General features: G+C 35.2%; 1 protein-coding gene across 9 annotated transcripts in view; it reads right to left on the bottom strand.

The window, feature by feature from the left end:
- Positions 1-22,068, bottom strand: part of DIAPH2 (diaphanous related formin 2) — a 245,997-nt gene that overhangs the window by 111,343 nt on the left and 112,586 nt on the right. For 4 of the 9 annotated variants that reach the window (XM_039330129.1, XM_039330138.1, XM_039330146.1 and 1 more), the window contains 2 exons: positions 15,513-15,563; positions 3,845-3,969 (listed from right to left, as the gene is read on the bottom strand). In XM_039330129.1, the coding sequence (XP_039186063.1) occupies positions 3,845-3,969; positions 15,513-15,563 (176 nt within the window). Of the gene's footprint in view, positions 1-3,844; positions 3,970-13,106; positions 14,876-15,500; positions 15,617-22,068 lie in introns of those variants that run through there. The other 5 variants (XM_039330165.1, XM_039330154.1, XR_005555093.1 and 2 more) reach the window with 4 other exon arrangements.

Genomic DNA, 22,068 nt, shown 5'->3' with positions numbered 1-22,068 from the left:
TATAACTGAAATACTCAAATCTAACAGTGTTATAGTCACAGCTAGTCAAGATATGTCACCACCACATTTCAATAGTGTCTGCAAACCTGGATAACCTCAAAAAAATATGATATTTTTGAGTTGGGAGAGGTATAGAAAAGTCCAACTCTGTGTCAACAAGCATGGGAGTTTTATCGGTGAGCAAGTTGGGACATGATAGATACACAGACTTGTAGAAATGATAGGAGATATCAAAACTTGGAGTCCTCTAATGAAGATAAGGAGGAGGAGATTGAAGATAGAGGAAAGTAAATATTATGGAATCTGCTACCAGGAGATACCGTGTTGGTCCTCAGAGTGAACAGCTTGAAAAAGGAGATTAAACAAGTATACGGGAGATAAGATCTCAAGCGCAGGTTGTGTGTTTAGTATCAGAAGCAAAAGGCCTCTTGGATCAGCTGTTGAGGAACACAAGTAGAACACTTTTGTGACCCTTCCTGCTTGTGAGCCAGATAGCTGATTTGTTGCTATGGCAACAAGGTACTTATTTTGATTAGATCCAGCTGTTATGTTTAGCAACTTCTTAGGAAATTAAACAACAAGCCATGAAGGTGATACTCATAAACAAACCCGATCAATTTCAACGGAGCTTATTTCCTAGAAGATGTTTATAGTTTTGTCACTTTAAATCATTTCACTCTTGGTGCTAACCCTGAGATCCTCTATCTTTCCTTTAAAAAGATGGACACAAGTAAAAAAAAAAAAAATGTTGCTCGCCATTGCCACAAGGTAGACCAGGGGTGTCAAACTGCCAGCCTGTGGGCAGATGCGTCATGGTGAAACCGCGCCCACCCCATTGCCAGCAATGGAAAAAAAAGTCACGATATGTCGCAACACGTTACATGATGTTGACAGCTGGACACCCCTGAGATAGACAGTCACAATTAGGATCAACCAATCGTCTGTAATGGACGGATGTGAGATTTTTCTTTTAAAATGCCTCAAGTATCCAGACAATGAAACGCAATAGAAAAGTCAGTGTCAAGTTTTTGAAATTGCCTTTGTTTTCCTAAACTATCAGAGCTAGATCAGATTATTTTAGCAAAAGACTTATAAAGGATGAGTTTTCTCAATTACTGAAAGCAGAGGGGGGAAAAAAAAAACATCAACTACTATGGCAAACTATGTTTGAATGTCAATGCCCAGGACTAGAACGTACTGTACTTGCATATTACAGTTACAGAATTAAATAGAAAATATTTTGAATTGTCCCAGATGTCAACAAAGAATCAGTGAAGTTAAAAATTACATCCCGTGAACCATTTCTTTCTATGATGCTCCCTAACTTAAAAGAAGAATAAGCTAAAACTGTTGCAGCTACTATAATCCTGAGAACAAAAGATAACAGTCAAACACGGTGAGATATAGTTTGCAGAAGATAGGTTTGAGGCTCCCTTTATGTTTTTTTGAAATGTATATTTGTGTCTGTTAGTCATTACTTTATATTCCAGAATGATAGGTAATCTGATACCTGCAATAGCTGCTAGCAATTAATTAATTCAATCTATAATTATCTTCTTCAAACTGACTCTAAACTGCAAAACCTCAGGGCCTGTTCATTTTGTGTTTGTCTGCAACTTTTTATTTTATTTTATTTTTGTTTCCCTTTTGCTTAATGAAAAAATGCTGCAGAACTAAAAAGCTTCCCAACTCTTTGGTGTCGTTACTGGGCCCAATAAAAATATTCCCTACATTCTCCTCTTTGTTAACTACATGGGGAAATAAGAAAGAAAAGAGCTGCAATCATATATAAATAGGATGCTCACCAATAGACACAATTCTAGTTGTTTAACACCTGGCAGTCAGAAATGGGTCTAAGAATGGAGGTTCTATTTAATGCTCAAGGTTTTTTTTAAAGAATATATAATTCGCACATATGAATCTTTGTGTAGAGTAGAGTAGAGTAGAGTAGGGTAGAGTAGAGTAGAATAGAGAATAGAATAGAATAGAATAGAATAGAATAGAATAGAATAATGGAATGAAGAATAGAATAGAATAGAATAAGAACAGAACAGAACAGAACAGAATAGAATAGAATAATGGAATGAAGAATAGAATAGAATAGAATAGGGAATAGAATAGGGAATAGAATAGAATAGAATAGAATAGGGAATAGAATAGAATAGGGAATATAATAGAATAGAATAGAATAGAATAGAATAGAATAGAATAAGCAATAGAATAGGGAATAGAATAGAATAGAATAGAATAGAATAGAATAGAATAGAATAGAATAGGGAATAGAATAGAATAGGGAATAGAATAGAATAGAATAGAATAGAATAGAATAGAATAGAATAGAATAGAATAAGCAATAGAATAAGCAATAGAATAGGGAATAGAATAGAATAGGGAATAGAATAGAATAGGGAATAGAATAGAATAGAATAGAATAGAATAGAATAGAATAGAATAGAATAGAATAGAATAGAATAGAATAGAATAAGCAATAGAATAGGGAATAGAATAGAATAGGGAATAGAATAGAATAGGGAATAGAATAGAATAGGGAATAGAATAGAATAGGGAATAGAATAGAATAGAATAGAATAGAATAGAATAGAATAGAATAGAATAGAATAGAATAGAATAGAATAGAATAGAATATGGGCCAAGTATGATTAGACAAACAAGGAACTTGTCTTCAGTGCAGAAGCTCTCAGTTAACATGCAAAGCAACAGAGTAATATTAAATATAATAATGATTTCAATAAGTAGGGGTAGTAGAGACCATTTGAAAGATAATGATACTACAGCCACCATTTTTTCTGTTTTTAACTTACCACTTATCATCCTTCCTAGACAGAGATATAATATAAAAACATATATGCCTGTACACACTGCTGCACATTAATACAATCACATGCATATCAAAACATCAAGATTGCAGGACATAAGTACGTTTAAGCAACTTAACTTCCATTAAGGTATCCATCACCACTTAAGCGATCTTTTTCGTGTTCAGTCACCTACACCTCAAATCTCTTCAGTGTACACCAAAACATAAATGGGGAAAAAAAAACTAACCACACAAAAAATCAATAAAACAGGAACTACTGAACCCATGCTGGCTGGAGAATGCTGGGAGTTGAAGTCCACAAGTCTTAAAGTTGCCAAGTTTGGACACCCCTGTGCTAGAGTCTCCCAGATATATCTGTTAGGGAGACAGTTTTAGAGTTTAGTCCGGCAAGATTCTGTCTATTGTATGTAAACCGATAAAGAACTGAGTTTGGCTAGATTGTTTCATTGTGCGTAGTCTGACAGTCATTTTATATTCACTGTTTTCTCAGTTGGAGAAATCCATTTGGTGTTTTTCATATGTCTGTTTGGCATATGTCTGACAGTACCTAAACAATTTGGTACTGTCAGCAAATCTGGCCATTTCATGTCTTATACCCCAAAATAGTGCATTTTTAATGAAGCAGGGATTTCTTACCTTATTTCAGAACTGACAAAGGACACAGATGTTCTAAGCTTCATCTGAAATTTCCACAAGTAGCCAAATGAGTAGCTACTGTCCAGCACACACTCAGGTACCCTTGTGAAGAAATGACTGAAACATCATGATTTTGATTAGGGCAAGGAATGAATCAAGGCAAACCTCAATTCATATATTCGGTAGTCTATCTAAAATAATGAGAGAGAAAAAGTAGATATTCCTTTGTAACATAAACAAAAATAACTTTCTAATCAAGCAGGCTGTCCTTTCATTCAAAAGTTATTCTATGTTGTATAACTTAACATTATAAGCAGAACATAATTCACATATTTGACTAGAAAACAAACAATAACTTGCAAAGGATATGATCATTTTTTCAACGAATTTATCATAAGGATCTTCTATTTTGGGGAATTTCTTGATGTCATTTTCCAAACGCTGTATCTGGTGTCCCATGGAATCAAGATTGCTTTTAAGACTTTGAGCTGAAACTGAGAGAAAATATGGTAATTCAGAAACCAGATCAGGACTTACAAGGGGGAAAAAAGCTATGTCAGAAGTAATATTCGTGAAGGCAGTGAAGATAATTCCATTAATATGTGCCCTCATTTTTCTGAATTACGGCTCATAAAAGTTCTACTATTCATAAAATAAAGGGAAATATATAATATAATATATGAAATCATCATGCTTAATGTGAGAATGTCACTATTTTATTCCTCCATTAGTTCAAACTCATCTAATTCTATTCAAATTTATTGATAGAAATGCTAATATTTCATTCCTTTGAATCTAATTTGTAGATTAAACAGAAACCCAGTTTCAAAGAGATTCCATCTTAGCAATATATATAGTTGGTGATTTAAAGAAAATAGGCAGAATACATCTTTTTCTCTCTTTCTTTCTAGTCATGAAATGACTAGATCTGTAGAAACCTGTAAGTTGAAACTTTTTACTGATGCTTCAAACAACTTTAATTTAATGGGATGATGCAAATTATTGATGTTCCAAATAGTGCTAAGCAAAGGCACAGGAAAAGTGTAACACATCACCTTTGTAATTAATTTTTGTAATTAATTGCCAAGCAGCAGTTACATTGTTCAGATTAATATTAAAAGTTAATCAATATTATTTTGTTCACCGTGGAGTATCTGATCTATTCTCTTAAATTATTCTAGGATAGTTTTATTAGCTCTACAGAGTAATATTATGAAGTGAAGAGAACAGAAAGATGTTCAAAGGGATGGGAGGAGTTCTCTCTCTCTCTCTCTCTCTCTGTGTGTGTGTGTGTGTCTGTGTCTGTGTGTCTGTGTGTGAATGTTAAAATATATACCCTATTTTTGAAATGAGCTTAAGGCATTTTGTAAATAGCAAGATGGTAGCAGTAATTGCTGAAACAAAGCAAAACAAATAAACAAATCTGTGGTTTAGACAAAAGCATACCCCATCTGCATTACAGATGAAAGAAGCTGAGAGCTTGGAAAGAAAAATTAGTGCCCCTCCCCATCATCATTTCTGTGTAGAACTGAACAGGGAAAACAAAGTGATTGCTTACTTTGTGTGTTATAAATTTCAGCATGTGTACATTTGTATCCAAGTAACAAAAGTGCTATTACAACAAACACACTATTTCTTCTTCTTCTAGCCTCCTGATGATTAATTCCAGGTAAAAAAATCATGGCTGTAAAAGTGGAGATTATATATATTTGTGGGCAAATGAAATCTGTGGCTGAGTCTTCCATAGCCAATATTAACAGAAGAGAAGTCAGCAGAGAGAAAAAATATGAATGAATGAATGAATGAATGTCACTCCTATGAATCCGGTGAGCAAAATAGGATTCTGAAGATGGGCGTCCACAAAACTGGAGATTCTGAAAGCTACAAGTGGTCCAAGCAAAGGCAAAGCCATTGTGACATACCATAATATGCCTCCACTAACCACGGCTCTTTAAGATTATAGTCCATGCTCATTGGAAATGCCACTTTGTGAAGAACCTCTGGCGAAGCTTAAGCTTAAGTTGCAACTCTGAGTTGAGAATATGACAATTGTGAGAATGGATTTGACCAACCTTCCTAATGTGCTAGAAGCCATTAGAAAGATTGACAGAGACATTAATTATTCTTGCATTCAACCAGCATATTAAAACTCTGGGGCCTGCAACAGATTTTCGGGCAGTAAATTTAGGACAAATAAAAGCGAATGCTTTTTCTTCAAGCACGCAATGTAATTCAAAAAAACTATGGTAGCAAATTGTTTGAGGGACTATTTGGCGTGTCTTAAAGGGCAGAAAAGCAGATCAAACACAAAAGGCTAAATCCAGTACATGAGCAGTCACACCGGTAGCTAGAAATAGGAGATCGTTTTTCAAATTCCAGGATTATATTTGTGCTCGCCCAAAAGCAATCCAGATTCATTAATACATTTCCAAACACACAAACACAAATTGCTTGAATGACCATCCATGGTGGATGATGATGAAAGACAGGGTAAAGATTTCTGTCGCAGAGTAATTTTCTTTTCATCACGTCACAAAAGCACAAATAATTCAAAACCAGCTTTTAAACAGATTATTACTTAAGGAGCAATTCATCCTGGCGAGTGTCTGGAATGCGGGAAAGGTCATAAGACTCATTTTGTTGCCGAGACAAGTAATTTGCTAGACTCTTCAGCATTTGGGCTGTAAAAATTGCCTACAGAGATAAAGAGGCAAAAGGAAGAACATTTTCTTCCCACAGATTGTCTTAGCAATTTCTACGATGTGTAAGTTCTACGATGCTGGATACTTTCCAGAACAATGTTGAGGTTACGGATAATTCTCAACATACGACCACACTTGAGCCTGTATTGCTAAGCAAGGCAGTTCTTAAGTGACTCGTGCCTCGTTTGATGACTTCTTTTTGCCACATAAGTGAATTTTTACGTAAGTGAATTATGGGGTGATTAAGCAAATCTGGTCAATAGCTCTGTTTCAAATGTGCAAAAAATGTGAAGGGAAAAAAGCACAACGCGAAACAAAACACAAGCAAATTCTGAAGATTTGTCTTGTGTGCAGTTATTATGAACCACTGTTTTCTGTAGTAAAACTGAGACACACAGAATAGATAACAATTTGGAATAGATGACATTCTAATTACTCAGGAATAGTGTTATAGAATTGAGCCCTGTGAATATGCTTGTATGTGTTTTTGTGTCTCTATGTGTGTGTATGTGTATATGTAAATGCACATAAGTCCTATTGCTTTGCTCTGGATTTTAATAACGATTTGGAAGGCAATCAAAAATGCTAAATTGTTCAAGTTCATTTATAACGCATGTAATGATTTAATAAATCGGTTGGGTGTGTGAATTATAGACTGGAATTGCATCTAAAGCACTACATCGTGAAGATACCCAGAGACACCCCCCCCCAAAAAAAGTACATTTTTAAAAAAAAAGAACCTGCAGATGAAAATAAAATAAAATAATATGGAATCAAATAAAATAAATAACTTGCAACCGGTTCTGATTCCAAAACCACTGCTCAAATGCTGAGAACATTAAATAGCAGTTGAAGAATAGATACTAGGGAGCTGGCTACTAAAAAAAAAAAAACTATAAATAAATAAAGCTACATAATTTAATTGGAATTTTAATCCAGAAGGACTTTAAATCCCCCATCCAGATTCCAAGATGAATACTTTACAGGGCTGACAGTTCTGTGTATTTCACACTCTTTCTTTAGCTAAAGAACTTGTCTTCAGGACAGCAGAACAGTTGCTAGGATACTACAGGGAAGTTTTACTAACCGCACTGTTCTTATCCAATTCAAAATTCTGCAAATGATCTATAATATATAAAAGGGAGCTCTAACAAAGAAAAAAATTGATACAGGCAGTCCTTGAGTTACAACAGTTCATTTAGTGACCGTTACATCACCACTGAAACTTAGGACCATTTTTCACACTTATGACCGTTGCAGCATCACATGATCAAAATTCAAGCGCTTGTGCAACTGACTCGCATTTATGATGGTTGCAGGGATCCCCTTTTGTGACTTTCTGATGAGCAAAGTCAATGGGGAAGCCAGATTCACTTAACAACCATGTTATTAGCTTAACTGCAGTGATTCACTTAACAACTATGGCAAGAAGGGTCAAAAAGTGGGGCAAAGTTTACTTAACAAACGTTTCACTGAGCAACAGAAATTTGGGGCTCAGTTGTGGTCATAAATCAAGGGAAAAAATCTTCCCTTTCTCCACCCCAAAATAAAATGAAGAGAGATGAAGGATGATTGACGATGATGATGATGGACAGATGGACTATTAATGATGGGACTACTAAAGGTCCTTTTGTACAGAAGATATAAAAACGGTTGAAGCTACGAATTACGTTGTGAAAAGATCAAACAGCATCAAAACAGGAACTTCATATGGAAATATACCTTAGTCAGTGTGACTCTGTAAGAAAAACATTCCCAGTATTTTCATAACTTCTTTTTCACAAATGTTTCCTAAACACCCCAATGCTCTGTTCAAAACAGATAAGAGGAGAGGAAGAATAGATTTACTTTCCTTTCAATATATGTACTAATAAAAAGCACAAGTGCGGGTAAAAAAAGCAGAGTTTGCTTTGCAAACTTTAAAAAAAAGTAAACCCACATTTGTACCATATGCTAATGGATCCGTCTTTGAAAAGGAGGATTCAAGTTTCAGATCTGTGAAATATCAACAAAGAGACTTAGGGGACAAATCACAACGATGATTTATCCATCAAAGTATAATCAGGTTATATAGCTTTTAAGCTACTGTTTTAATTCCAGTGAGAGAAATGTGAAAATACCGTAGGAGATATTATTTACCCTAACATTCTTTTATGGCCTTTGTTTGCCTTCTGTATTATTATAATCTATACCAGAGGTATCCAACTTTGGCTTTCTGGCAGTTGATGTCCACAGGTCTTAAAACTGCCAAAATTGGACACCTCTGATCTATACATTCTATGTTGGTTCTGGATGATTCATCAGAACAGTGTTCCTAAACACAGTGGCTCTATCATTAAAATGATAAAGAAGAATACCACAACAGGCAACCATTCCTGTTTTATGGTATGTATATGATTAAAAAAAAAAACAATAATAAGGAAATCCCTGAAGTGGTACGAAAAGTAAAATAAAGAACTCATATTTAAAGCCATCATACGTTAATCTTGTCCTCGTCTTCTGAAAATTTTATCTTGCAGAAAAAGCTTACTTAGAGAAAACAGTTTCTAGCTGCTCTGTTCACTTACCTGGGCAGGAAAGCTAGAACAAATTTTAATACAAAAGTATTTCACAACTAGTCTTGCCCAGGAAGGCGTCAGGCCTCGTCAGAATTTAACGAGACATTTAATCTCAGAAATAAATTAACTGACATTGTAAGATCATGCTTAATGAGGCAAGAATGCAAAAAAGGGGCTATGCTATAGTGGAAGTATAACCTATGAAAAATAAGCGTTAAGACTCATCAATTGTTTGGTTTTCTGTACGATACAGACAGATAGACTTTCAAAGTTCATAATTAAGGCAGTGAGTCAGCTAACTGTTGCTTCCTTTGCTTTATTGCAATAAAACAGATGATACATGGAAGTGATAATTACAAGTGCAAGTGTTCCATGAACATTGCATTTGTGAGCTATGAGCTGTTCAGATTTGATGGTTAGTACCAAATCGGATGTGGTATGCACAGCTCTTTTAAGGGCTTAAAGACAGAGAAAGTAGTCGGGATCATAATGACACTAATTTAAAGTCAACCGAAAAATCAAACTCCAAATGAATCCTTCTCCCATGATCCCATCTTCACACTGAAAATAAATCAATATAATCTAGCTTCAGTAGAACCATCTGGACAAGACTCTAGCAAACACATCAACCCTAACTTTGGGCCTTGTAATTGGAAAATATCCAACCGGGATCAATGTGGCAATCTATACAACTTCAGATATGAGCTGTCTATGTAGTGAAAGATGAGAGCAATTTTGTCCTCAAATTTTAGAGAACAAGCCACATATGTTACTGAGGGTTATATCAAGTCCTCTATCATCAGGTTAAATCCAAACAACCTCAAACAGCTGGAAAAAGCTTTGCTAGATAATTTGGAGACAATGCAATGAAAAAGAAGAAGCGAATAGAAACTTCTTCGGTTCCATCCTTATCAAAGAAGTGGCTTGATGATGAGGTTGAATAAACTTGAAGAGGATTTCTTCCAACTGCAGTTCAAATTGCTTCACTGTCCTGAATTTACATATTAAATTAAATACTGACCTGGTCAGGTTCTACAGTATGAGAGCGTCTACTTAGACATGATTTGAGAAATGATCAAGTTGTATTTTTTTTTCTTTTCTCCTAGAGCCCAGTGGAATCTGGCAGAATTCAAACTTTAATTAGGATGTAAATTTGCCATGATTGGGAAATGAAATCTCCATCCCCATGTCAGCATCTCTGGGCATTATATAGTAGCTATTATAAACATTTGTGTGCATGGCTAGTATCTCCTAAAGTAGAACTACTGTATGTCCAGCTATGGTGCTAGCCTCATACCCAAAGAAACACAACTGTGACTGTTGTGTTTCTACTTTGTTTGTGGTGGGAAACAGACTGAAATGAGACACTATTTTTACCTGAATACTAGGTAAAATTCTGACCTACAGTTGTCAATTCAACTGCAGTCTATATTAGGCTATGGTATCCGGCCCTGATTTTTGAACTTCTTTGCTTCTTCTCCATTCCCCATTTTTTAAATAATATCTGGTCTCGCAAAAAAACTCGAGAACTGAAAATTTTGCACACACCGTTGTATCATTAGGGACAGTCTAATTAAAAAGCAGGACTGTAAGTTAATCTTAACACACACCAACATCAATCACAAATGCATTTCAGAATGGAGAAGAACCAAAATCATCAAGTCAAAGACGGTAATAGGAACTAAGTGGTGTTATAAATTATTTTATTAAAAGAATTCATCAGTCGAGTCAAATTTAAGAAAACACAAAAAAGTCTTTCCTTTCCGGCAACACAAAGCTTTAAAACTTTATTAAGCTAATTTAAATTAGCTTAATAAAGTGACACAGATTAATAATCAAAAACAGGCCAGCCTCTTAATTTAAGTACGTACTGAAAGCAAGTGTCTGCTCCAAAGACATTATAGCATTTAAACCTAAGTCCTGGTACAGAAAATGTACAACTACAATTAAAGAGTGCTGGTCGTATACAAAAATAGGCTTGATATGCACTGAGGATATTTTATTGCTTTGCAGCAGGAAGTGTACATAGTATGAAATATATCCTGTAAGCAGAGCATTCTGCAATAAAAGGAACAGGCACAAGAACAAAGCACTAATAAAATTTTCATTGCATTTCAACAGCAGAAGTGAAGGTGGAATTGCACCCATCATCTTAGGAGTGACCAAATCACCTCAGAAGCCAACCAAGGTCTTTCAGTGTCTATTAAGCTTCAGATTATCACTTGGCTGCTAAATTCAACTGGTTTTTCAGGCATAGAGTGAACTTTCAGAGAGTGAACACTACTGATCTACTTGTCTGCCTATCTCCTTGACCCAACTAGAGAAAGCAAATCAAATAAAACACAGCTACTGTATTTATGGAACAGGAGAAAAATAGGAGGGGACAGTATCAGAGCAAAGATGTCTTGTTCTGTTTTTCTGGAAAAGGGAAGTTATTGGCTGCCTCTTTTATTTAGGCCAGGTTCTTCCGTTCAACCACATGAGTTCAATGGAAATAAACGTCTGGTAAATTAACGTCTTTCATGCTGTTTTTTTAAAATTATTATTATTTTAGGGTTTTACTTTTTAAACTTCTCATAAAGAGAAAGGCTATGTGCTGGCTGTGGAATTCTGGGAGTTGAAGTCCAAATGCCTTAAAATTGTCAAGGTTGAGAAACACTGCTTTAGAGCTTCGTAAGGTGGGATAAGCCTCCCAGTGCTTCTGAATTTCTTTCAAAGCATCTCAAATCCCAACAAATACTAACTTATTTTCCCTTTAAATGCAACTGGAAGAAGTGTTCCGATGGAATGTTTATATTTACTGGCATTGTGGACCAAACATTTGGTAAGCATAGGGTACCCATACTTGGTCCTGAGATAGGGATTACAAAAAACACACTATACCATGTTTCTCAACCTTGGCAACTTTACGATGTGTGGATGTCAACTCCCAGAATTCTCCAGCTAGTGTTGCGAGGTGGAGAATTTTGGGAGTTAAAGTCCACACATCGTAAAGTTGCCAAGGTTGAGAAACACTGCGAAGGAAATGGAGATAGAGTGTGTGTGTATTCTACACATTCTACTGTTAGTGAAACTATCTGGATGAAATCAATTCCAAACAACGTAGGAGCACAGATATCTCATCTACTGTTCATCTTATGGCTTGCAAAGGCCTAGAGAATTTAGTTGTCTAACATCTAACAAGCCAAAGTGCTTCTTTTTCTGTCCAGATCAATAGCCTACAGAGTAGGCACTTAAGAAAGACTATGTTTTTGGCAACCCAAAATGAGAGAATTTATTTTAAACTTTCCTTTTCCTTTTTTTTTCTTTTTCTCTGTGGCAGTTACAAATAAAGAAGTGGTTTGTTAAACACTATATTAAAATGAGACATTTAGCTGACTCCTCTTCTCAAAAGGAAGCATTAAGAGCAAAATGTTGATAATCCAAATCAAAGATTTTTTTTTTTTTTTAATGGTAGCCTTTATATTATAGAATGGAATTTGAGGTCATCCTCAACCCTGATGATTTTCTGGAAATTTATTAAACATGAGCTCCTCCCGAAACTGTTTGGAAAGTCACAAATTGAGATCATTAGATTATTAAGTATTATTAAGTATTGCTGTGTTGGTTTATGGGTCTAATGATGCCATGTTCAGAGGCCATAGTGACTACAATGTGTGGAAAACTCACACATTTAATTATAAACGACAATGTACAAATGAGTCTATCAAGCAGATCAACAGAGGAAAAAGAGAATAATAGGAACGAAATAATTTGTCTCATTTTGGCTTCATATCCACTTCAATGATGGAAATGAAAAACAATGAGAAGCTAGAGATAGTCATTCCTTGTCTGTTTTTATGACTACCACTAAGTGGATGGCTGAACTTTGTGTAGATGCTAATCATTTATACATTTGTTTAAGAGAAATACATTTGTTTACAAATTTAGTCCTTTCACATTTTCATCAACACTGAACTTTTAAAACAGAGGTGATGCATGAAGAACTTGGCATGAAAGAATGAAAACATGAAACTTCCACCATTAGCTCTTTTATCAGCAAAGAACGCAGTAAGCTTTGAGATAATATTTCATCCATTTAAACTGATCTTGTGCACTGTTGGCATACAATTTTTTTCTCTCGTTCATACCTGCCAGGATAAACAATCCCTTGATAAATCAGAAGCAAACTTTCTGTAGGATGGCTAATGGCACCAGACTGGCGTGAATCTTTCTTTGATGGATGACAACGTTGAGTGTTCCATGTACTGAAGGATGAATGTGGGGATGAAGACCAAACAACTCCTTCACACATTTTACGTTGCATTCAAGTCTTCTGCCACAAGCTACATACTTTCAAGAATACCTGATTTCCAGTGAAAGATTATTTCCAGTTCAGCTGGCGCTAATGTCTTCCCTGTCAAATGTTTAAAATGAACTTTCCAGAAACAAGCCTGGAGCAACTGGCTGCTCTAATGATAATCGCAGGCTGTTCAATCCAATTTTGCCAGACTGGTGGGAAATACAACACACAGCACTAAATTCCATAGCTGTAGCATTTTAATCCCAGGATGTTAATTAGCAACTACTTTAGACAATGCAGCAAACAGCAGTCACCTGACTGTCAATCTCATCACATTAATCCTCTGGCTTGCTTAGCATATGAAAATGGAAAGCCAACGGTTTATTAATCAGGAGACATGAATGGAGCGCTATTGGAAACTTTTAAAAAGGTGATAGACATAATCACTATAGCACAGCTGTCTTCCTGTACACACACACACACACACACACATAGAGAATAGTTTTGAGGCTGATAAATAGGCAAAAGTGTTTTGGAATTTCAACGTATAATTTTTGCATCTCTTGGAAACAAGGCAATGCAAACGTCTGAGACATATGAATCAGAACTAGTATGGCATATATGGTAGAAATGTGGTTTTGGTAGAAATATATATATCTGTTTTTGGTTTTTAACAGCTTTTTATTGAAATTACTCCCAAGTGTTAAGTTTATCCAAATTGATACATTTTATATTCCACCAATTCGCCCTTCTTCTGCCAAGTGGGGTGAATTATGTTTTGTAGAGGTATGTGAAGTTTGAATGGGAGTTTCTGTATGAAGGACCCTGGGTCCAATTACTTCTTTCAACTTAATGGAGGCATCAAGCAGAGAGAGGTGTCCAAAACGTGTGTGTGTTCTAGAAATGCAAAAATGGAATTTTCAACTTATACTCACTTCGCATAAAGAGATCAAAGCAGTCAAAGGAGATCAAAGCAGTCAATCCTAAAGAAAATTGACCCTGACTATCCTTTCAAAGGACAGATGCTGAAGTTCAAATATTTTGGCTACCTAATGAGAAAAGACTCATTGGAAAAGACCCAGATGTTGGGAACGGCAAAGGAGATGGTTAGACACTGTCATTGACCTAGTGGACATGAGTTTGGACAGACTCAGGAAAACAGTGGAGGGCGGGGGATCCTGGCATGCTATGGTCCATGAGATCACGAAGAATCAACATGACTTAGCAACTGAATGAGTCACTTCGTAGAGGATTAAAAAGGATAGAAAAGTCAATACTGTATTTCATGCAAAACAGAATTAAAACGTCTTAATCTCAAGAGATATTAGTCTATTTTTTCACAAAGTTTTCCCCTACAGTTTAAATTCTATATTTTATTGCTTCAGTACGATAAATAAATGATTTAAATTTAAAATTTGGGGAGAATCCCAAAACTGAAATACTTAATGAGAAAAGGACACTCACTGTTTTTTGCCAAGTTTCTGCCAGGCACCATGGATGGTAGAATAGGCAGTATGACACGACATGGATCATTGATTCAATGTCTTTATCTGATCATAAACTCATATGATTATTATTATTATACGGGAAAGTAATATATTTGCTTATATTTTCCAAAACAGGTAGTGTACACATTCAATCAAGGTTTTCTTGAAAGACAAATATATACAAGGGTGCCACGGAATGATTCATCTTTGCTTCAAGCATGAAATAAAAAACTGCAGGACTCAATTCTGCTCTCTGTGCTTAATCTTGGTTGATAGTTCATTAAAATATAAAAAGGAAGTATCTGAATGCCTTTTTTCCTCTGTAATCACAGTTTGCATAGCACAGTAATGTGGCTCTTCTCCTATGTTCTCTAAAAGGCAGAAGGTGACAAGCAATTAGACATTAACACAAGTGATATGAAACCAATTTATTAACACCTGAACTTCAGTATTTCTGAATTAGAAGAGGAAGGTCAAGTAAGCACAGATAAAGGGCATTTCACACACCCACAGTAAAAGTGAGAGAGTAAGTAATAAGCACATTATCTAACTAGCAAAGTGACTTTTTAAACAACTTCAAGCAAAATGGAATTCTCAGTTCACAAATGTGATAATATGCTGCTTTGCAACAGAATCCTCAGTGGAAGCATTTAATCTTATCCTACATTTAGAAAACTTTTTTTGGGAGGGGGTGATTTAGGAGATAAATATTATTAATCAACAAAGTAACAGTCTTTGTTACTTCCCAATTTCTTTTGCTCTATGTGTTATTCATACACGGACATTTTTCTTCTAATTTAAGTCTGTCTCCAGACCTCTAAGGGACGTTATCTCTTTTAATGATATTTAGATTCAAAAAAGTACTTTATTGGAGGAAAGAAGTATAAAAATACGAGGACTGTACCATGTACTGAAGGATGAATGTGGGGATGAAGACCAAACAACTCCTTCACACATTTTACGTTGCATTCAAGTCTTCTGCCACAAGCTACATACTTTCAAGAATACCTGATTTCCAGTGAAAGATTATTTCCAGTTCAGCTGGCGCCAATGTCTTCCCTGTCAAATGTTTAAGATGAACTTTCAGAACAAGCCTGGAGCAACTGGCTGCTCTAATGATAAGACAACAATAATATTTTGGATGAATTTCAGGGTGCTTGATTATTCTCCAATGTATTTATAGTCATCTTAAAATTAGCAGGGATTTGAAATAACTCTCCATCTAAATGATATAATTATGACTTTGCTATAATGGTTGGACACTGTTTAAAGTGTTCACCTAGGTTGTATGTTTATAGGTTCCATTAAAATAGGCTCAATAATTGTTTCCCTAGTTATAAGCCTTTGAAGTCATTCCAACATATTACAATAGTTTTATTCTAGAGATTACCAAAATTGAGACGATTAAGATTTACCATAGGAGGCCGTAATTAACCCCATTAGTATAAGGGGTGCAATTAACTGTAATGAATAAAACTGAAATTAATAAACAAACACAGTTAATACATTATGAAACTCCTGTAAATCCTCCTTTCCCTGCCTCCCACAGCATCCCAATTCATTCACACCGTTAAATTTAAAAAAAAAAAAAGCTATAAGAAAGTAATCAAAACCAGGACATATTTCTGCATTTCAGAGACAAATAAAAAGCAAAGAAACCACACGCTGGATAAAAAACGCAGACAATATGTCAAGCAGTGAGAATAAAAAATAACTTATTTCACTATTGAACAGCCTCATGGCAAAATTAAGATACAGGAAATACAATGCAAAGTCTTTGTTGTGTTCGTGAAGATTTAGCAGCATAATAAGATACAAGTGGGGAAAAAAGAAAAAAAAAGAGGGGGAGGCATGTGAGGCAAGCTGGTTTTAACAGTTTTAACCTGAAATGTTGATCAATCATCTCTAGAGTCAAAACAGGATCCCACGACCATGAGGAACGTGTACCGAGATTTGAACATGTTCCACAAGATACCATATGGCACGACTCAAGAGAAAGACTCTTGAGAAGTTTCATTGGAAGAATATTCTTATCTGAAAATTATTTGAGGAATCTTTTGGATAATTTCACTTGCATCGCTCTCCACGGTCATTCCTCTGTGCAGGTCTTTTGACCATGGCTGTGGCATGATCTAGTTTCTTTGTTTTTTTAAGAATTGGAATTTAATGAGACCAAGAAAGGGGAGTCCTTTGTGGATCCCGTATTTTCAAGTATTTCACAAAATCCCACCTATTCCACAAAATCCAACAGAGTGGACTTGCTGTAGGTCTCTTCTGTGATATGAGGTCATCTGGTAGAAGACCTGTCTTCTCTGTTGAGATGCATATCCTGTGATGGGTATTGGAGCAGGTGTGGAATAAGCCAAGGATCCCCAACTACTGGTCTAGATGGATTTCATGTTCTTATTATTCCAGATGAGCTTTTTTCCTACACTTTTGAAGACATTGTAAATGTTTTATTTTTATTCCTTTTTTGTTTCTCAAGGTTAGCCTTGTTTAAAGGTCGTCTTTTATGCATATAGCTTATTTTGTAATAAGTTTGCAGTTTTTGAATCGGAGGCCAAAATCAAATTACTTTTTAGAAATTAAACTGCTGTCACTAACTGAATCAGATCAAGATGATTTGGGTAATTTCTCTGTGTGGGCATCATTTTATTTTCCAAATCTAAGCATACATTTAGATTGAATTTTGCCGGATTCCATGCCCCACGTGCAGAATTCTTTGCAACTGAAATTCAGAATTAAATACATAGTGGTTTTAAGTAATACTTTCTGCTCACATGGTGTGATTTATTTCTAGAGCTGCCAAGTTGGCTAAGGAATTAAAATGAAACACACAGAATGCTTATGTGAAATCTATATTGTTCTATAGTCTTCGAGAACAAGCCAAATCATGGAGGGAAGGAGAAAATGAACATTAGTTAAAGAGAACCCCATTCTAATAGTAAGTTCTCAAATTAATTTTGTAACACTAACTGACAACGGTATGTGGAGTAATGAAAGCTAAGCTTACAACTTTTTAGTAGTAGCTATACAGGGAGTCCTCAGCTGATGGCTACAACTGAGGCGCAAATTTCTGTTGTTAAGTGAGCCATTTGTTGAGTGAGTTTTGCCCCATTTTGCGACTTTTCTTGCCACAGTTGTTAAGTGAAACCATTGCAGATAATAAGTTAGTAACACGATTGTTAAGTGAATCTAGCTTCCTCATTGATTTTGCTTGTCAGATGCTTGCAGAAGGGAATCGCGTGACTGTGGGACACGGCAGCCGTCATAAATATGAGTCAATGGCCAAGCATTTGAATTTTGATCACGTGACCATGGGGATTCTGCAATGGTCATAAGTGTGAAAAATGGTCATAAGTCCCTTTTTTCATTGCCATGGTAATTCAAATGGTCACTAAATGAACTGTTGTAAGTTGAGGACTAACTGTACAAAGAAAAAAAGTAGCTTGGAAAAAAAAATAAACAAAAAGATTGAAACTTGCAAGCATATTTTGGATTTATTTGCTGTGTTTTTATTCCAGAATAGTATCATCTAGCCATTGTATTCTATAGCTTGCTTGGTCTTTAAATCAAATCTGTTTATCAATAAAGAACACAGTGGGGTTTTTTAAAAACCTCTCCAAATTTACTTCAACCAGACAGCAGTACTTTAAGGCATACAAAGGCTCTGAATTTAGGTTTTACTAACATTTTGTCCGCACTATATTTCTGCCCTTACAAGGGAGTCTTGTTGTATGAAATAAATTGTATAATTATGTTTTCCTCTAAGACATCTGTGAAATTTGACAAAATTTGGAATAGTCACCTCTTACTCTATATTCACATTAATTACTTCTTCATAAATCATGGGTTTGGGTCATAACACATAGTTAAGTCTGCTTCAAAGTCTCTACAATTCTGTTGCCTTAGTTCACCAACCCAATGTATTTTATCTAGGTTAAGCTATAAACACACTCTGCTTTGCTACAGAAAGCCTTAAAATGAGGATGCGTGTTGTTTCCACAGTACTAATGAAATGTTCATGAAAGAAATTTTGTTTTATATTTCTGGTTTTATTTTGCATTTTCAAGAGGATTACAAAAAGACCATCTTCCCTGAATCAAGAGAAATAATGAGAGGCCCAGTGCATTCTGATCAGGAAGCTTGTTAAAAGGAATCTGCATTAGAACTAACAATGTAAAACTAAAGAGGATAATATTGTTTCACAACATTTTAATTAGCACTTCAGGAGTTGCATGTTCTCTCTCCTCCTCAAATGTCAAAGTTCTTCCTCTTACACTACTCATTAATGCAGCAGAGGAAAAGCAAAGCACTCAAGTTCAAAAAGTCTAACAGTTTAAAGTTTAACAGAAGCGTTATACATATACATTTACATATACACATACACACACGTATAGGTATAGGTATATGCAGGGCTTTTTTTGTCACAGAATGCCCAGAATGGAGTTCTGGCACCTTTTTTGGATGGAACCTTGTAGGGTAGCCAAGGCAGGCTGTATGATGTGTGTGAGTTCCGGCACCTTTTTTTTTTTTTTTTTAAAAAAGCACTGTGTATATGTATATGTATATGTTTATGTATATGTACCAGACATTTTTTCAATGCAAAGCATGAAAACTCTGGATGAATAAAAATCAACACTGTAACAAGACAACAATTTCTGAAGGTTCCAGGTTGACCGTTTAAATCTGAATGAAATTCAGAATTCAGATTGTTTTCGTTTGATGAGTGCTTTGCAAGAATCGTAAACTAGAGGAATATTTGCTTTCAGTTTATCACTCCCTCTATAATGTGTTAAGTCAGACCATTTATTTGGGTTGAATTATATTGCAGAACGGTGGAAATCTGTTTGGACTATTATGAGTATCACAAGGTCTCAGGGTGTGCCTGCTGTTAAACAAGCAGACAAACAAACAAAACCTTGCTCTGGATATTGCATTTAAAATAGAATCCACAGAAGATAACTGGCAAAGATGGGCTCATCTCGAGAATCCAAAGAGAGAATACAAACTGAGAATACCAGAATATCAGAAAAATTGAATTGGAAGGGACCTTGGAGATCTTCTAGTCCAACCCCTTGTTCAAGCAGGAAACTCCTATACCATTTCGGACAAATGCTTGTCCAACCTCTTCTTAAAAACTTCCAGTGTTGGAGCACCTACAACCTCTGGAAGCAAGTCCAGAGAACACTGATTAATTGTTCTCACTGTCAGGAAATTTCTCTTTAGTTCTAGGTTAGTTCTCTCCTTGATTAGTTGATATCCGTTGCTTCTTGACCTACCTTCACAATCTTTAGAGAATAGGTTGAGCCCCCTCTTCTTTATAGCAACCCTTAGATTTTGGGACACTGCTATCATGTCACCCCTATTCCTTCTTATCATTAAACAAAACATACCCAATAGTAGAGCAGAGATGTAGGGCTGATTGACTTTGACATATGGAGGGGAGAGGAGAGGACTGGAACTATTTTTTAATAACTTAAACAATGTATACATAATTTTATCTCATGTAGAAGTATCAATATAAATTGAGAAATAAAAATCCAATTATGAAATCTGACTTATGAGCTCTTTACCATGATTTCTTTGTATGTATTGCCCATCCTTTCTCAGCAACACAATTAAAGTTAATCAACTTTAAATTATCTACAACAGATGATCCTTTTTAGTCAGTCAATACTAATAGCTCAAAAGCTGAGGCTGACTAAATACCATAGAGTTTTGTGCTGGCAATAAATACCAAAATATCCTTTCACATTTGCCCTGTGGAATTCTACGGATCATTTTCTACTGATTAAAAAATATTTTCCTAAATATTTTGCATTTGGATATATTAATTAGCCCCCCCCACCCCTCTCTCCACAATAATTGTGGAAGTTAATGTGTATTGAGCAATTGAGTATTGACAGGAAAGTACCTGTCTTAGGGTTTTTATCATCTTTCCTTTACGGTACAAAAAAATAAAGGAATATACATTTTATCAACACATCCTACTTAAATATGTAAATCACATTAGGGGGAAAAAAAACCCCAACAAGTTCTGTCATGATGTTTCTCCCATTTTAAACGATGATGATATTGATTGCAACCAATTGTGTAATTCCACAAGCACATAGCAATTACTGTTTGGTAAATCCTCTTTTTCATCCCTGCAAAAGTGTGACATCCAATATTCTGATTTCCCCTGTGCAAGCCACTAAAATGATTCCTTATGATTTCATTACAGTGATGTCTGCTGCTTATGCTGGGTGTATGTTAATCAATTTTTGTGCACCTACATGTGGAATAATTCCATCGCTTCATTTTTGTTCCCAAGCACGGCTGCATTGGTAAGCCCTGAGCATTTTTTTTATTATTATAATTTTTACAATTTTACAATTAAAAACCCCTTTCCCAATCCCTCCCAACCCTCCCCAAAACCCTCCCCCATTCTTCCCAGAACTAGATACAGAGTTAACTAAAACTTAGAAGAAAAAGCTTATAAACTCAAATAAACCACAAACAAATATGATTACATTCAATGAACAAATTGTTAAATACATTAACTCCATTATATATAAAAAAACAGAAAGAGAAAAAGAAGAAAAGAAAGAAAATAAAAAAAATAAAAGTAAAAAAAAGAAAAAAAAACTAAACTATTCTACACTTCTAAATAATATCTTAGACTTTAAATATAAATTATTCAAAAGCTAAATAATATTTTCTAATATCATACCTATATTGTATAAAATTTATCCATCTTTTCCACACCAAGAGATACTTCTCTTGCGATTGATCTTTCAAAAAAGCCGAAATTTTTGCCATTTCAGATAAGTAAGAAACTTTAAAAAACCATTCCTGCAAAGTAGGCAAAAATTCCTTCTTCCAATACTGTCCTGGCCCTGAGCATTTTTTAAAACCGTCATTAGACTAACTCTAACACTTCCTACTGTCTTCATGAATACCTTAGGACCCATCATTTCTATAAAAAAAAAGGCTTAAAGAAAAAAAAAACTTCTCAACACACACTTCCCAGAGATAGGTATTTTAATTTTACAGTATAATCTAAAGAATGTTGAGGCATCTAGAAGAGATCAAGATGTATTATTGCTGAAGCCTTTATGAATATCAAGATTGTGATACAGCTCTGTTAGTGGGAAATGATGTATCTGTCAAGCAAAGACAGAACATTTTCTCTTGTGATAATTCATTTGCAGAATGCTCCTTCCAGGGAAATTCATCTTTATCTTTTCAAGCAGGTATCATAATATTCCCTGGATTTTTTATTTTTTTTTAAAAAAGTATTTTAAGCCTAGAGCTTAATTTTCTATGCTTTAGGCTATTATTGATTCTACTTTTATTTATTGCTTGTAATATTTGTCTTTTGTTATGTATTTGATTTTATTTACTGTGGCTTATATACTGCTCTGATCCAACTGCTCTCTGATTGACTTACATTCTCTTTTGTGATAAAAAGGTAAAAACATTATACCGTACTTTCTAGTGTATAAGACGACTTTCTAAAGTGCTGAAATCGGCGCCGAAGTCGGGGATCATCTTATACGCCGAGTCGTCTTATACGCCG

The sequence above is a fragment of the Crotalus tigris genome, unplaced genomic scaffold (assembly GCF_016545835.1).
Source record: "Crotalus tigris isolate CLP2741 ecotype Arizona unplaced genomic scaffold, ASM1654583v1 scf7180000017622.5263843, whole genome shotgun sequence".
Classification (NCBI taxonomy): domain Eukaryota; kingdom Metazoa; phylum Chordata; class Lepidosauria; order Squamata; family Viperidae; genus Crotalus; species Crotalus tigris.
The sequence above is the reverse complement of the archived record's forward strand: the minus strand, read 5'-3'. Positions and strand labels throughout refer to the sequence as shown.